This window comes from Myotis brandtii, unplaced genomic scaffold, assembly GCF_000412655.1.
Source record: "Myotis brandtii unplaced genomic scaffold, ASM41265v1 scaffold53, whole genome shotgun sequence".
Lineage (NCBI taxonomy): Eukaryota > Metazoa > Chordata > Mammalia > Chiroptera > Vespertilionidae > Myotis > Myotis brandtii.
In genome coordinates, this window is record NW_005369942.1 from 7341745 (window position 1) to 7359289 (window position 17545).

General features: G+C 38.6%; 1 protein-coding gene and 1 pseudogene across 14 annotated transcripts in view; one reads left to right on the plus strand and one right to left on the minus strand.

Annotated features, from left to right (window-relative positions):
- The window catches only part of LARP1B (La ribonucleoprotein domain family, member 1B), a 91175-nt gene extending 73643 nt beyond the window's left edge, over positions 1-17532 (minus strand). For 9 of the 14 annotated variants that reach the window (XM_014548986.1, XM_014548984.1, XM_014548983.1 and 6 more), the window contains exons 1-5: positions 17464-17532; positions 9057-9115; positions 8614-8673; positions 6784-6958; positions 181-321 (exon numbers count right to left, since the gene is read on the minus strand). In XM_014548986.1, the coding sequence (XP_014404472.1) occupies positions 181-321; positions 6784-6958; positions 8614-8655 (358 nt within the window). In that variant the 5' untranslated portion in view covers positions 8656-8673; positions 9057-9115; positions 17464-17532. Of the gene's footprint in view, positions 1-180; positions 322-6783; positions 6959-8613; positions 8674-9056; positions 9116-11201; positions 11221-11307; positions 11329-17463 lie in introns of those variants that run through there. The other 5 variants (XR_001364321.1, XM_014548991.1, XM_014548979.1 and 2 more) reach the window with 4 other exon arrangements.
- LOC102255020 lies at positions 9122-9713 on the plus strand (annotated as a pseudogene).
- Positions 17533-17545: the final 13 nt, after the last annotated feature.

Sequence of the window (17545 nt, forward strand, 5' to 3'; positions counted from 1 at the left end):
ATTCAATGGAAAAAATATCCTTGGGTAAGTATTAAAAAAAAAAAAAGAGGAACAATGCCTGCAACTTACTCTCAAATAGTTTATACTATTCATGGTAATTAAAATAATGAGCAAAAAACTAATAATAAGAAGCAGTAAGACATAGTGTCTTAGTCATTTTTTCCTAAGAGTGTATCTTACTTCGTGTATCATTTCTCCTATTGTTATGTGATGATTTATTTGTTTCAGGTTGACATCTTGAGCAGTTCCGGGATCCTGGTCTTTCTTGACTATCTGGTCTTACATCATCTAAGTGGAGTGGTACCCACTTGTGCTTATTAGCTAGAAGAAAACAAAATAAAATAATTTAATGACAACACAATTTTTAATAAAACTAATTTTGAAAGGTCTCTTGAGATATCACCTCACACCTGTCAAAATGGCTATCATCAATAAATCAACGAGCAAGTGCTGGCAAGGATGTGGAGAAAGGGAACCCTAGTGCATTACTGAAAGAAATGCAGATTGGTGCAGCCACTGAGGAAAGCAGTTACTTCAAATAATTAAGTTAGAACTGTCTTATGACCCAGAGATTCCTCTTCTGGGAATATATCCGAAAAACCCAAAAACACTAATTCAAAGAAATATATGTATCCCTATGTTCATTGCATCATTTACAACTAGAGGCCCTGTGCACGAAATACGTGCACTTGGCAAGGGGGGGGGCGGGGAGAGTCCCTTAGCCTGGCCTGTGCCCTCTCACAGTCCAGGGGAGCAGGCCTAAGTCAGCAGTCGGACATCCTTAGCACTGCTGCAGAGGCGTGAGAGGCTCCCACTACTGCTGCTGCACTTAACAGCCGTAAGCCCAGCTCAGGGATTCTGGTTGAGTGGCACTCCCCCTGTGGGAGCGCACTGACCACCAGGGGGCAGCTCCTGTGTTGAGCGCCTGTCCCCTGGTGGTCAGCGCACATCATAGTAACCAGTCGTTCAGCCGTTAGGTCAATTTGCATATTAGCCTTTTATTATATAGGATAGCCAAGATTTGGAAGAAGCCCAATTGTCCATCAGTAGATGAGTGGATAAAAAAACCTGTGGGCCCTGACTGGTTTGGCTCAGTGGATAGAGCGTCGGCCTGCGGACTGAAGGGTCCCAGGTTCAATTCCGGTCAAGGGCATGTACCTTGGTTGTGGGCATATTCCCAGTAAGGAGTGTGCAGGAGGCAGCTGATCAATGTTTCTCTCTCATTGATGTTTCTAACTCTCTATCCCTCTCCCTTCCTCTCTGTAAAAAAGCAATAAAATATATTTAAAAAAACAAACATCAAAACAAAAAACCTGTGGTACATTTACACTGCAGTAAAAAAGAAAGGAAATTTTACCTTTTGCATGATAGACCTGAAGAACATTGTGCTAGGTAAGTGAAATAAGCCAGTCAGAGAAAGACAAGCGCCATATGATTTCACTCATGTGAAATTTAATGAACCAAACTAACAAGCAAAATAGAGACAGCTCTGGTGGGTGGGTGCGAAATCGAGGGTGGGGGAGTGGTGAAAGATTTGAGCAAAAAAGAGAGAACTTACAGGGGATGTGCAGGAGGCAGCCCATCAATTATTCTCTCTCATCATTGATGTTTCTCTCCCTTCCTCTCTGAAATCAATAAAAATATATTTAAAAAAGAAAAAATATTAAAAGACTATATTTTAATTAAATGAGACTTAATTTGTTCTTAAAGGGATTATCTCTTTAATACCGAAATAATTTTCTTCTCACACAGCTCTTTAAATAAAGTATTTTCTGTGAATATTTCTAAAAATCAAATGAAAATTCAGTGATGAAGAATCACTGGAATTCTTTTGCTTTTAAGTGAAATGCTCACTTTTCTGTTTAATACTAACGGATAAAGTGTTCAAAAATAGTACATGTACACACTACTCCTATCTAATACTTGATTCTTAGATTTGAGAATGTGGTATACCTGATAGGACATTATAATGTACACATTTGAAAGCTTGGATAGTGATTCAAAAAACTTTTAGTATGAAATCACTAAAATATGGATAAAATATTGATTATTGATTTATTCACCATTAATACTAATGAAAAAGGTTTTTCAAAATTAAGTGTAACAGGTATCTAACAGCATTTGACAAATCTTGTTAAAGGTACTACTCACATTTTTCCTTATTTTTTTTAACATGTGTTTTTACTGATTTCAGAGAGGAAGGCAGAGAGATAGAAACATCAATGATGAGAATCATCAATTCGCTGCCTCCTGCACACCCCACAGGGGATCAAGACGGCAACCCAGGCATGTGCCTTGACCAGAATTAAACCCGGGACTCTTCCGTTCCTAGGCCGACACTCTATCCACTGAGCAAAACCAGCTAGGGCCATTTTCCTTACTTCTTTAAGAGAAATAAGGAATTTAACTTTCTTGTTGACAAAAAGATAATGTAATTCTCAAGATGGCCTATTTGTGGCTGTTACTGGGTATATGTAATGCCGCCTTTTTCTGTCCCTAGCATCTCATCAGTCCTGAGGGATTCAGCTGCCTCGCAAGGTGATTACAGGTTGTCCTGATGATGATCTATTCATCTATCTAAATGATCCCCAATGATATGCCCAGGGTTGAACTCATGGGAAGAGGTGGAAGTGGAGCAGCTGGGTCCTGTATACTACTGAAAAATCTCCAGAGTTAAAAGGTACTGTTAACAGTAACCTGCTTTGCTTGTCCACTCAAAGGTCCAGCACCTTCTCTGGGGCCCAAGAATGATTTTGAAGGAAAGTGTAAGCTGTATTTCTGCTCAACTTCAGTCTGAAGTTAGAGGTCTAAAGAAAGAACAAAGCCTGTATAATGGAATCCAACTCTTTGAAGACGAGAATTTTCAAGCAATTTCTTGTATAATCTAGCTGTTTAAATTTTCAAATAATCATTTCCATCCTTATAAAAAGGTTCTTTGTATCTTAAAAAAAAAAAAGATGGCCTATTCGTGGATTCCACAGTCAAGGTTTCAAAGTGTTCACTCTTCTGTCCAATATATATATATATTTTGACCAAACAAAGACTCATGAGCAATGGAAACACTATTAAGGTAATTAAAGGAAAGGGAATATTATTGTGCTACTACAATAATGAATTCCTATAAAACCTACAACATATGGAGACATGAGTAAAGAACAGGAAATAATCTAAAAACTCTTTAGACTAAATTCTATCAAGAGATTCTTGAGCATAACCAAGCCTTTTGTTTAAAGATAAAAATGTGTGCCTGGCTGGTGTGGCTCCATGGTTGAGGGGGTCAATCTATGAACCAGGAGGTCACTGTTGGATTCCCAGTAAGGGCGCATGTCCCAGTTGTGGGCTTCATCCCTAGTAGGGACTGTGCAGGAGGCAACTGATCAATGATTCTCTCTCATCACTGACGTTGCTATCTCTCTCACTGAAATCATAGAACATTTTTTAAAAATGTATGCTCTCAGAAAATCAATTCATGGCTTGAGTATATGAATCATTCTAACTATAAACACCCAGATTTTAGTGTTGGCTGATAGTTTTAATTGAAGCAATTAACAAGGAAAACAAATCTTAGAGGAGGATGACAGGTCTGCCACCCTTTCATTATATTTTGCATATAATAAAATGCAAATCGATCAAACAGTGGAACGACTGGTCGCTATGATGCACACTGACCACCAGGGGGGCAGACACTCAACGCAGGAGCTGCCCCCTGGTGGTCACTGTGCTCCCACAGGGGGTGCACCACTCAGCCAGAAGGCCTGAGCTGGGCTCATAGCTGGCAAGTGCAGCAGCAATGGCGGGGGCCTTTCCCACCTCCAAGGCAGCGCTAAGGATTTCTGACAGCCGGCTTAGCCCACCACCCAGTAGGGGGGAGTGGGCCTAAGCTGTTAGTCAGACATCCCCCTCTCCTGCCTCCAAGGCAGTGCTAAGAATGTCTGACTGATGGCTTCCGTACTGCGAGAGGGCACAGGCCAGGCTGAGGGACACGTCCCCCTGCCATGCACAAATTTCATGCACCAGGCCTCTACTCTATAAATAAGTCAAAAAGACTACCTATATGTCTAAGAAGCATGAAAAAGTTTTAAGAACTGGGGAAATTTTTTTCTCATAACCACATGGTTGTCCTATTGGCACCACCTTTGAGCAATTAGCCTTGGTTCATTGTACCAAGTGAGCCTAATGCTTACCCTGCAGCTAAGGACTAGATCAGCCATGGGCAAACTACGGCCCGTTTGAAATGAATAAAACTAAAAAAAAAAAAAAAGACCGTACCCTTTTATGTAATGATGTTTACTTTGAATTTATATTAGTTCACACAAACACTCCATCCATGCTTTTGTTCCGGCCCTCCGGTCCAGTTTAAGAACCCATTGTGGCCCTCGAGTCAAAAATTTTGCCCACCCCTGGACTAGATAATCGTTAAAATAAAAATCAAGTAAAGTGCTTAATACATGTAGATTGCTACTTCCATTATTAAAGAAGTTCGCTGCTGACTACTGCATTATGAAATGTCCCCTATCATGCCTTATAACCTCCATGAATTAAAATGTTTCAACGGCCCTAACCGGTTTGGCTCAGTGGATACAGCATCAGCCTGCGGACTGAAAGGTCCCAGGTTCGATTCCGGTCAAGGGCATGTACCTTGGTTGCGGGCACATCCCCAGCAGGAGGTGTGCGGGAGGCAGCTGATTGATGTTTCTCTCTCATCGATATTTTTAACTCTCTATCCCTCTCCCTTCCTCTCTGTAAAAAAAAAACAACAACAACAAAAAAAACACACAATAAAATATATTTTTAAAATAATAAAAAATAAAATAAAATGCTTCAACATCTTCCCACAGAACTCAAAATGTTAATTCTAAGCTTGAACCCTGCATAACGTTGACTATGCCTACCTCTCCAATAGCATCTCCTGCCACTCTCCAAAGTTCACCTTGCCTCAGCTATGACCTTCTGACAGTTTACAGATTTTTTTTCTGCCAAAAGGCCCCTGCAGACATTTTTACCTAGGCACAGAACACTGATGAATATATGGTTTTACAAAGCAGTTAAATCATAATGTGTCCCTAGACACATGAAAAGTTCTGAAAATATGGAAAAGGATGTAAAGACAGCATTTTTTTTTCTTCAAAGTATAATGAGGGCACGGTATGAGGAAAAAAAGTTGACCAAAATTGTTCTCACCTTTCTCTTAGAAAAACATTTTCTCAGAACTCCCTGAAAGACAGGGATGTTGCAATGAAGATTTAAAAAACAACAGTTAGCCCAGCCAGCATGGCTAACTGGTTGAGCATTGACCTATGAACTAGGAGGTCAGGGTTCAATGCCCGGGTTGTGGGCTGGATCCCCAGTGTGAGGTGTGCCGGAGGCAGCCGATAAATGATTCTCTCTCATCGCTGATGTTTCTCTCTCTCCCTCCCTCACTGAAATCAATACACTAACTTTACACAACTTTCCAATCATGTATCTATACTCATCTCTATTAAGTCCAACTTCATTTCATTCTCACATTAAAAAAAGTATCAAAAAAAAAAAGGAAAGCCTAATAGTTCAGAAATGAATGCTACAAAAACGTATCAGTTACCAGTTGCAGATGGTATCCTGAAGAAATCCAAAAATACTCATTGGTGACTGACTACCTGGAATCTATTGATTAAATACAATTCTTCATTACTACAACTTCCTTCCAGAAAGTAAGACTAAATTAAACATATAGATAAACTAACCTCTCTTTCACTAATTACTTGACTGAGCCTCATTCTCACTGACATTTTCACCAGGGCCACATAATTTACAATAGCCAAGACATGAAAAACAGTCCACTGACAGATAAATGGATAACAAAAATGTGCTGAATGTAGTGAATGGAATAGTAAGAAGAAAATCCTATCATTTACAACAGCACAGATACACCTTGAGGGCATTATGCTATGAAATAAGTGCGGCCCTAACCGGTGTGGCTCAGTGGATAGAGCGTCGGCCTGCGGACTGAAGGGTCCCAGGTTCGATTCCGGTCAAGGGCATGTACCTTGGTTGCAGGCACATCCCCAGTAGGGGGTGTGCAGGAGGCAGCTGATCGATGTTTCTCTCTCATCAATGTTTCTAACTCTCTATCCCTCTCTCTTCCTCTCTGTAAAAAATCAATAAAATATATGTTAAAAAAAAAAGAAAGTGCGAAAGATAAATATTGTTTGATCTCATTTATATGTGGAATCTAGAAAAACTGAACTCAAAGGAAAAACACAGTTGGGGGATGGGAGAAGTGGGTGAAGATGATCAAAAGCTACAAACTTACTACTATATACGTTCTAGTGTGCAATGTACAGCATAGCAAAGATAATTAACAATACTGTATTATATATTGGGAAGTTGCTGAGAATAGATCTTAAAAAATTCTCATCTCAAGAAAATAAATTGTGCCCGCTCAGTGGTTGAGTGTCAACCCATGAACCAAGAGGTCACTAGTTTGATTCCTGGTCAGGGCACATGCCCAGGATGTGGTCTTGATCACTAGTAGGGAGTCTGCAGGAGGCAACTGGTCTATGTTTCTCGTTTCTTCCATCGATGTTTCTATCTCTCTGTCCCTCTTCCTTTCTAAAATTTAAAAATTTTTTTTAAAGAACAAAACAAATTTTTTAAGAAAAGAAAAAAGATGACTATGAATTCATGGATGTTAAACATTGTGGTAGTCATTTTGCATGATATACATACATCAAATCATTGTGTTCTATACCTTAAACTAATACAATTATATCTCAATAAAATATAAGTTATAGATGAACAAACCTTTCCTTCGTTGATTATTTGACTGAGCTTCATCCTCACTGGTATTTTCACCAGGACCATCTAGTTTTGTTTCTCGGGTCTCTTTGCTCTCACTGTTATTTCTCTTTTCAACTTTGTCTTCTTTTTCTTTCTTATTTTGTAGCTTCTTATTTCCTTGGTTGATGACACTCTGACACTGCAAAAAGTATTTCTGAATGAAATAATTTTCATGAACATTTTCACTAACATATCCAAAAATCTGTGGTAATATGCCTTACCTAAATATTGCAAAACAAATGCCAATTTTTGAAATATAAAAAAACTTCTTTTCAAAAGGCACTGTTGAGAGAAAAGTCAAGCCATAGATTGGGAGAAAATATTTCCTAAGTATCTGATAAAGAACTTGAATGCAAAATATACAGGGTTTGGCAAAAGTAGATTTACAGTTGTTCATATGGAAAACTATTTAATAAATAATAATAAACTGTTCTGTGTACTCACAACTGTAAACCTGCCTTTGCCCAGCCCTGTATAATGAGCTCTCAAAATGCAATAATGAGAAACAACTCAATTTTTGAAAAATTAGCTAGAGTTGAACAGCTACTTCTTTAAAAAGATACACTGAATGGCAAATGTATATGAAAAGGTGCTTGACATCTTTAGTTAGAGAAATGCAAATTGAAACAACAATTTGATACCACTACACACCTACTATAATGACTAAAATTAAGAATGATCAGCTGGTGTCATTTTGGGGCTCAGCCCACCTGGTTTTCCAGATGACCTAATAAATTTATAATTATTTAAAAAAAAATGAACAATGAGTATTAGTGGTATGTGGAATAACTAGAATTCTCATTACACTGAGAGTGGGAATAAAAAGTTTAGTAGTTTCTGAAAAAGCTAAACAAATAGCTACCATACAATCTAGCCATTCTACTCCTAGGTATCTACCCAAGAAACATGAATGCATATACCGATGCAAAATTTGACATACAAATGTTAATATAACAGCTTTATTTCTAACAGCCAAAAAATAAGTACAATCAACACATATAGGTGAATGGACAAACAGCATTACACTCATACACTACTACTCAGCAATAAGAATGAACTACAAATATCACACACATATTTTCAGTTTATTTATGTCATTCACATACCAATTAAGCTGTTTAAACTAATATATACTACCTACAATTATACTCCACACAAATTACAAACAGCAAAGTGCACAGTGTCAAATGAAAACATGTATAACTACATATGCTAATCCTATAAAACCCCACTTGATACAATATCTTAGAAACATCTTTCGGAGCTTCTTTCATCATTAAAATTCAAGCCCGACCGGCACAGCTCAGTGGTTGAGTGTAGACCTATGAACCAGGAGGTCACAGTTTGATTCCCAGTCAGGGCAACATGCAGGCTTGATCCCCAGTGTGGGGTGTGCAGGAGGCAACCGATCAATGATTCTCTCTTATCATTGATGTTTCTATCTCTCTCTCTTCCTTCCTCTGAAATCAATAAAAAATATATATTTCTTGAAATTCCATTCATTGAACCTTATTGATGAGTGACATACATTTATCATATGTGTACATATATATAGTTAGCACTTCAACACATTGGCAATATTATAAATCAGAAAAAACAGCATAAATTCTGAAACATAAAATGAATGGGCTTTAGATACATTATATGAAAATGGGCAAAACTATGAAAAGGGTAGCTGCTGAGTTTAACACTTCTTTATTAATGTAATTCTCTAAATTTGAAGTAAAATAAATTCTGCATGTTGAAGTGAGAACCTTTTCCCTATATAGAAAAAAAGCCTTAAACAATACTCACTCCAGTGTTCACTAATTCACTTGGTGTTGGCCAATTCGCCATATCGCTGAAATCACTAGCCTAAGAAGTAATAAATAGGTGTTATGTCTGCAAATTAGAAATTTTAAGTAGAAAAAATATTTTCTAAAGGTGAAAGCAATTTTAAAAACCACCTACATTCAATTTATATGCAGGCATTTGCCAAATTAATCCAAGTTTTCCAAACATCAGAACACTGAAACAGTAAGGCCTTGGCCTATGATCTCTAGCACTATTTAATGACACTGACTAAAATAATATAAATAGGATTAACAGAAGGGAGTTTGTGTAAAAGCTACAATTCTGTAGTATATTAACTTCAAATTACCATCAATAATACAACTATAAGAAAAATTCACAATATAAGAAAATGATTTTTAAAATTAATATAGAGTACTGAAGAACTTCTTTGTGTAAAGACCTACCTTGTTGGATTTCTTTGTCTTGAGTTTTCCTGCTTTTATAATTTTTGGGGAACTGAGCTCTAAAAAAAACAAACAAAAAAAACACACACACATAGAATTGTTTTTACAATCACTTCATTCAATACATTTAATAAAGTAACCTTCTTGTATCTTGGACACCAGCATGCCATCCAGACTGAGGAAGACCCAGAAACTTCCAGGCCATGTGAGCCACAGCTATGGCTGCATTGACACAGGAAGCTCCCGGGAAGCCGAGGTAATCCTGGTGGCTTGCATAATCACAGGATCAACTTTTGACAAATATCACCCAGGTTACTTTGGGAAAGTTGGCATGAAGCATTACCACATAAAGAGGAACCAGAGCTTCTGCCCAACTGTCAACCTTGATAAACTGTGTACATTGGTTAGTGAGCAGACATGGGTAAATGCTGCCAAAAACAAGATTGGAGCTGCTCCTATCATTGATGTGGTGCAATTGGGTTACTACAAAGTTCTGGGGAAGGAAAAGCTCCCAAAGCAGCCAGTCATTGTGAAGGCCAAATTCTTCAGCAGAAGAGCTGAGAAGATTAAGGGTGTTCGGTGGGGGCCTGTTTCCTGGTAGCTTCATAACCTTTGGAGGGAAGTTCATAAAATGCTCAGAAGTGCTTTGAAGGGGGGAAAAAAAAACCACCAAAAAAACCAAAGTAACTATTATAATACCAATCTAAGCAATAAAATCCAAATGAATTTTAAGTAATAAAATTCCCAATAAAATCCAAAGTTCTGAGACTCAAATTCCTACCAAGAAATCATCTACATTTCAGCAAAGGTATATTCAAATTGGTCTTCAGTGTTCAAAGCAAGAGGTGCAAAATATAGTTTACTTAAACTGAGACTAATCTTTTCTCTAACAAAACATAAGTTTGCACAAGAGTATCATGGAACCCTAACCGGTTTGGCTCAGTGGATAGAGCGTAGGCCTGCGGACTGAAGGGTCCCAGGTTCGATTCCGGTCAAGGGCATGTACCTTGGTTGCGGGCACATCCCCAGTGGGGAGTGTGCATGAGGCAGCTGATCGATGTTCTCTCTCATCGATGTTTCTAACTCTCTATCCCTCTCCCTTCCTCTCTGTAAAAAATCAATAAAATATATTTAAAAAAAAAAAGAGTATCATGGAATCACCACTTGTCCCTACCGTAAATAAGAGCACAGAAGTGAACAAAAATACATATTATACTGTCCTCAAATGAAGTTTCACAGTCTTTTAGTTGGCTTCACCGCTTAGCAAGATAACCAAAGAGCAATGTCATCTACCTAAGCATGACCCACAAAAGAGTAAACATTAAAAGATTAAACTTGGGATCTGCACCACAGTAATAATAATTCAGCAAAACATGAATCCCAAACATTATGGCAATGACCAAGTCATAAAATAAAAGTATTCGAATTAAAAGCCAGAAGCAAATTCAAATAAGATACAGATGGTCCCCGACTTATAATAGTTTGGTGCAAAAGCGATAAACATTAGGCAGAATTGTACTTCCAATTTTGAATGTGATGTTTTCCCAGGTTAGCGATATGCTATATAATACTCTAGTGGTGCTTGGCAGGGGAACTGCAGCTCCAAGTCAGCCCACACAATCACGAGTATAAAAAACCAATACTCTACAGCAGCGGTTCTCAACCAGTGGGCCGTGCCCGCTTTGGGGGTCGAATGACCCTTTCACAGGGGTCGCCTACCAGTGGTTCTCAACCTTCCTAATGCCGCGACCCTTTAATACAGTTCCTCATGTTGTGGTGACCCCCAACCACAAAATTATTTTTTGAACATAATTAAAGCATAGTGATTAATCACAAAAACAATATGTAATTATATATGTGTTTTGCAGCGGTTCTCAACCTGTGGGTCGAGACCCCTGAAAATACATCTTGCATATCAGATATTTACATTACGATTCATAACAGTAGCAAAATTACAGTTATGAAGTAGCAACGAAAATAATTTTATGGTTGGGGGTCACCACAACATGAGGAACTGTATTAAAGGGTCGAGGCATTAGGAAGGTTGAGAACCACTGCTCTACAGCATACCAAATGTATTTTCGACTTAGAATTGGTATCAGTATATAACTCCATCATCATAAATCAAAGACCATCTGTACTTACCACAGAGGGATGAAGGACAAAAGTTGAAGATGTCACCAGGAACTGTGTTTCAGGGATCTTGAATACTGTAATGATTCTATTTCTAAAGCAGAATAGTGTGCCCTACCTGATTTGGCTCAGTGGATAGAGCGTTGGCCTGTGGAATGAGGGGTCCCAGGTTTCCATTCCGGTCAAGGGCACATGCCTGGGTTGCAGGCTCCATCCCCAGTGTGGGGCATGCAGGAGGCAGCCAATCAATGATTCTCTCTCATCATTAATGTTTCTCTCTCTCTCCTTCTCCTTTCCTCTATGAAATATTTTAAAAAATAATAAAGCAGAATAGTGAATACACAAGTATTTGTTTTATTCTTCTTTATACTTTAGGCACACATATGTGCAGACATGTGTAAATATGCATAAGAATAAAATAAAAAAATTATATAGAGTATTAAAAAAAAATATGGGCAAGTAGGACAAAAAAAATGGGGGTAGAAAAAAAATAAATAAAAAATTATATTTGCCTGAATATTATCTAGAATTTCACTGAAGCATGTTTTATAAGTACTATGTTTTATGAAGTTATATAATATAGTACATTTGGGGAACATTTCCCACAGGAAAATTAAAAACATGTCCCAAAATAGTGCTAAGTCAAGTAAATTAAGTGCCTGGTACTTACAAAATACACCCTTATACAAACTATTTGATATAATGAAAAGTAAGAAGGAACAGGCCGCACAAGCAAGTTTTTATGGCTTTATTACAAGTTAGACATAAATCACAAAATTAAGGTCAGAAATTAAAGATAAAATTATTCTGACCACATACAAACAAAAGTAAACTTTAAAATTTCAATACTGGCCCTGACCGGTTTGGCTCAGTGGATAGAGCATCAGCCTGTGGACTGAAGGGTCCCAGGTTCGATTCCGGTCAAGGGCATGTACCTTGGTTGTGGGCACATCCCCAGTAGTGGGTGTGCAGGAAGCAGCTGAATCAATGTTTCTCTCTCATTGATGTTTCTAGCTCTCTATCCCTCTCCTTCTCCCTTCCACTCTATAAAAAAAAAATCAATAAAATATATTAAAAAATAAAATAAAATTTCAATACTGAATGACATGATGAATTATTAAGAAACTGGAGAGCCCTAGCCAGTTTGGATGAGTGGATGGAGCATCGGCCTGCAGACTGAGGGGTCCCAGGTTCAATTCTGGTCAAAGGCAACATGTCCAGGTTGCAGACTCGATCCCCAGTGGGGGGCGTGCAGGAGGCAGCCGATCAATGATTCTCTCTCATTATTGATGTTTCTATCTCTCTCCCTCTCCCTTTCTCTCTGAAATCAATAAAAAAATATATATTAAAAAAAAGTAAGAAACTGGAGAGCCCTAGCCAGTTTGGGTCAGTGGACAGAGCATCGACCTGTGCACTGAAGGGTCCCAGGTTCCATTCTGGTCAAGGGCACATGGCTGGGTTGCGGACTCCATCCCCAGTAGGGTATGTGCAGGAGGCAGGCGATCAATGATTCTCATCATTGATGTTTTTCTCTCTTCCTTCCTCTCTGAAATCAATAAAAATAAAAAAATAAAAAAAAAAACTGGAGAAAAGAATATTTGAATATGACAGAGTTAATTTTTCTATTGATTTAAAACTCAGTATTATCACATACTCTATCCAGACACTGATTACAACCTCTAGCTAAAAGTAAAGAAGCTGGGGAGGACTGGGGGTGTGCCCGCAACCAAGGTACATGCCCTTGACTGGAATCGAACCTGGGACCCTTCAGTCCACAGGCTGATGCTCTATCCACTGAGCAAAACCGGTTAGGGCTCTTCACACTTTTAAAAGAAAAAGATTTTTATTTTAGTCAATTCTTTTGGATTAAAAAATTTTGGATTTTTGTTTAAACTTTAATCTTTCTTTAATTCCTCTATAATGGGGAAATTTTTACATTTAACAGTGGAATCTATAATGCTGACAGTTTATTAATGGAGTATCTTTATGTATACCTTGTAACTGGGATGTGCATATGCATTCTTCCTTACCATAATTTAATCTCATCACTGAGGATGTGATAAACTGTGTTGGCCAATGTGGTTGGATACTCTAGGATAGTGATTTCTATACATTGGTTACTAAATGGCCCTTTGAGTTAGCTTACTTTTCCAAGAGGAAGACTTTCCTAAAACATTCCTGTTACAAAGTCCCAATTCCTCTCTTGGAAACAAGTTTCCTGATTAAGAAGTTTAGAAAAAGGCCCTAACCGGTTTGGCTCAGTGGATAGAGCGTCGGCCTGTGGACTGAAGGGTCCCAGGTTCGATTCCGGTCAAGGGGCATGTACCTTGGTTGCAGGTACATCCCCAGTAGGGGGTGTGCAGGAGGCAGCTGATCGATGTTTCTCTCTCACCGATGTTTCTAACTCTCTATCCCTCCCCCTTCCTCTCTGTAAAAAAATCAATAAAAATATATATTTTTTAAAAAGTTTAGAAAAAGAACTGAACTTTCAAGGCCAGCACTTTTTCCCTTTAAAAGCTAGCTATCCACAACTGCTCCCTCATGCTGTCAACTTTACAGGGGCAGGTTCCCAGAGATAGAAAAGGGAGGGCGGGGAGGGGAGGGAATTGCACTTGTGAAATGCCAACTGTGTGAACACCATTCCTCTAATTCCAAGTTCAACATCAGGAAGTCCTTTGAGTTGCCTACTTAGACCACCGCATCAACCCAATCTTAGTATGGTTGAAAGGATGATCATGAGCTTAAAAGCCCTAGCCAGTTTGACTCAATGGATAGAGCATTGGCCTGCGGAACAAAGCGTCCCGGGTTCAATTCCGGTCAAGGGCACGAACCTTGGTTGCAGGGTCCTCCAAAACCAATCGATGTGTTTCTCTCATATCAATGTTTTTCTGTCTTTCCCTCTCTCTAAGGATCAATGGAAAAATATCCTCAGGTGAGGATTAACAACAACAAAGAATCTGAGTGATCCAAAAAGAAATACAAATGGTCAAACATGAAATGGTACTCAATTACACTAATAAATAAATGCACTAAAACAACAAAACATTTTTTCACCTATCATACTGACCAAAAAAAAAGAAGAAAAAAAAAAAGAATGCCAAGTGTTGGTCAGCCTATACAGAAATGGACATTTCCCTCAAGTTGTTGGCAAGAGTGTGTAGTAGTATAATCTTTTAATATAGTATATACCTTTTCCCCAGCCAGTATGGCTCCTATGCACCAGGAGATCACAGTTCGATTCCCAGTCTGGACAGATACTGGAGTTGCAGGCTCTATCCCCAGTCATGCAGGAGGCAGCCAATCAATGATTCTCTCTCATCATTGATGTTTCTCCCTTTCCCTTCCTCTCTGAAGTCAATAAAAATATGTCATATATATATATAGTACTAGAGGCCCAGTGCACAAAATTTGTGCATGGGTAGGGTCCCTAGGCCTGGCTGGCGATCAGCCCTGATCAGGGCCTTCCAGCTGCCGACCCGGGCCTTCCTTCATTCCGCTCCTCCCCCTGGTGGTCAGTGCATGTCATAGCGAGTGATCGAACTCCCAGTCTCCTGGTTGAACTCCGGAGGGGACACTTGGCATATTAGCCTTTTATATATAGAGAAGAAAATATACCTTTTAATAAAGCAATTTTATTTCTGGAAAATTCTGTTGGAATCAAGACAAGATATAAAGATGCTGTGTAAGATGGTCACTGCAGCTTATACAGTAAAAAATATATATATTTAAATAAGTAACCTACATTCATTAACATGGAAAAGTTATATTATGGTACATCTACATAAAACGTAAAACTTTTAGAAATAAGATAAACCAAAGAACTTATATGCATAGCCCATGGACACAGGCAACAGAGTGTTGAGAACCTGGAGGGGTGGAGATAGGAGCAGGGAGGAGTAGCACTAATTCTGCACCAACCTTCTTCATACCCTCTCACTGGGGATCAAGCCAGGAACTCTGGGCATGTGCCCTGCCTGGGAATTGAACCAGCGACCTCATGGTGCATGGGATGACACTCAACCAACTAAGCCACACTGGCCAGGGCTAGAAAGCTGATATTTTAGTATGTAAAATATAACCATGGCTACAAGTGATTAATAAACCCCATACTGTGATTTTAATAAAAGTCCCCAAAATAAATAAAACTACTTTAAACAAGGTTAGGAGAGATTGAGGAATAATTCTTTTTGGTTTCCTGAATGAATTCAAAAGTGCATTGACACTATTTTAGGACTTCTGGGTGGGCCAGGCTTTGGTTGAAAAGAGGTACTTATCTGGATTACCAGAAACAATATACAGGCTAGAACAATCCCCAAAATAGAAGAGTCTTAGGAGGACAGAAGGAACAATAATGTCTCACCTGCAGTTCCTATCAGAGAAAATTCATGATTAACAATCCTGAAATACTCGCCTACATTTGCTATAATGTTTCTATCTCTGGTAACAAAATTTCTTGCAGTATTTTGGGATGGAATCCTCATACCTCATTAAGAGAGTGACTGTAAATCCAGGTTTGGCCATGGCAGACATGGTTTAAGTTTGTTATCCAAGCATAATTAATATCCTACAGGCCTATTAATAGATTATTGTTTTAATTTAACACTCCTTAGTTTTCACCTACTCTGTACAGTAAAGGTCCTCTACAGCTATTTTATTATTCCTGAAGTTGTAAATCTGCTTAGGAAAATAGGAGGCCAAGACTATCTAGTTATATACAGATGACACTCTGGTATTAGAAACTAGAAGAGATTAATATATCCACTTCATTCATTTATAAGGCCCACAAATCTTGCCAAAAGTCTAGCTAGATAGTAACAACATCTGGACTAAAACCCTAAGTCTTTCATACAGTGCATTTCCACACCATTCTCTTATTTATATTTCCTAAGTATCCAACTACAAATAAAAATTGTGGTAAAACAGTGTAGAGACAGGATTAGAGAGATAAGTTTGCAAAATAGAATTTCTACAGGAATAGAATGGATTCCAAGAAAATAAAGAGTTGCCTACAGAGAGACACCAGCAAAATTGAAATTCCCATCAACCACACCATACAACAAGCATCAGCTTGTTCTTAATCCCCAACAAAGATTAAGATACCCAATTAAAGCACCTGTAGGTTAATTAATTATACTAAACTGTTAAATATTTTTCACATGGCCATTTTCAATTAAAACTCCTGTCTTACCTTAATGGTTAAAAAACCCGTCAAACTGATTTTATAGTCAATAAAGAATTTGGGCTTTTTGATAGTTCACTGAATATAATGTATACTGTAAGTCTAGTAAGTAGGGAGATGAAATAACCATAAAGATTCACTAGTGCTTTTTTCTCTTAGCTAATTGGATGGATATTTTGCTTTAAGATTTTTGCTCTCTTCAGCTAGAATAGTATTAAACAAATAGATCTTTGCAACTGTAGAAACTGATGGCAATATTAAATTTAAAACAAAATTTTAAGTAGTTTTTCTCCAAGTCGTAATTTATTGATGAATATTACTGTGCAAAAGCTAAGGAAATCAACTAACTGTTGTAGTTCTTCTGAAGAAATGCTTTATATCTACAATACTACAATGCACGTCTACAATAATTACCTTACATTTACACCATACCCTTTATTTTAACTGATCTCCACAGATCTATAAACATGCCCCATATTTCCCTATCCCACTACTAACCTTTAATTTTAAGAAAAAGATCTGTAATGTCTATGTTAAAAGTTCAACTGAAAAAAAATAAATAAAAGTTCAATTGATTTACAACTTAATTTACAAAGGTGTTTTTTTTTTTTTGGTCTTAGTTTTTACTATTTCCATTTCAACTTTTAAACAAAGATGCAGCTGCTACCGTCAAAATCAAGTACCCGAGGCCACTGGTCAGCATTCAAAGGCAGCTGGAAGACTACCAATTCCCTACCGTGCGGTCCACTCTCCTGTCAACTCTCCTCCTTCAGTTCTTTCCCACCCAATCATAACCCAAAACATGCTAGTAGCGGCCCGAGCCTCGTTTTGCATCCGACTACGCAGTGTTTTGAAAACACTGACATGTCCAGCTGGCCCATTATTTCACGATAAAAAAAAAATCAAGCACGGCCGCGCTTCCACGTATACATCCCCTTGCTTCGCCTTGTTCTAAGACGCCCACGAACACTTCCCTCCGGGGCGGACCGCAGTCGCTGCCTGAACCCAGCTTCCCCGAGCCCCTTCCCACGTGGGGGCAACACCGGCGGGGCCGCGCCCGCCCGCCCGTCGGTCAAGGAGAAGCCGAGGTCCCACCTCTCGCGGCCGCTCGCGTCCATGTCCATTTATGTCAACAGGCAGAGTGAATGGCACCTTGGAACAGAGGACCTCGGACTGA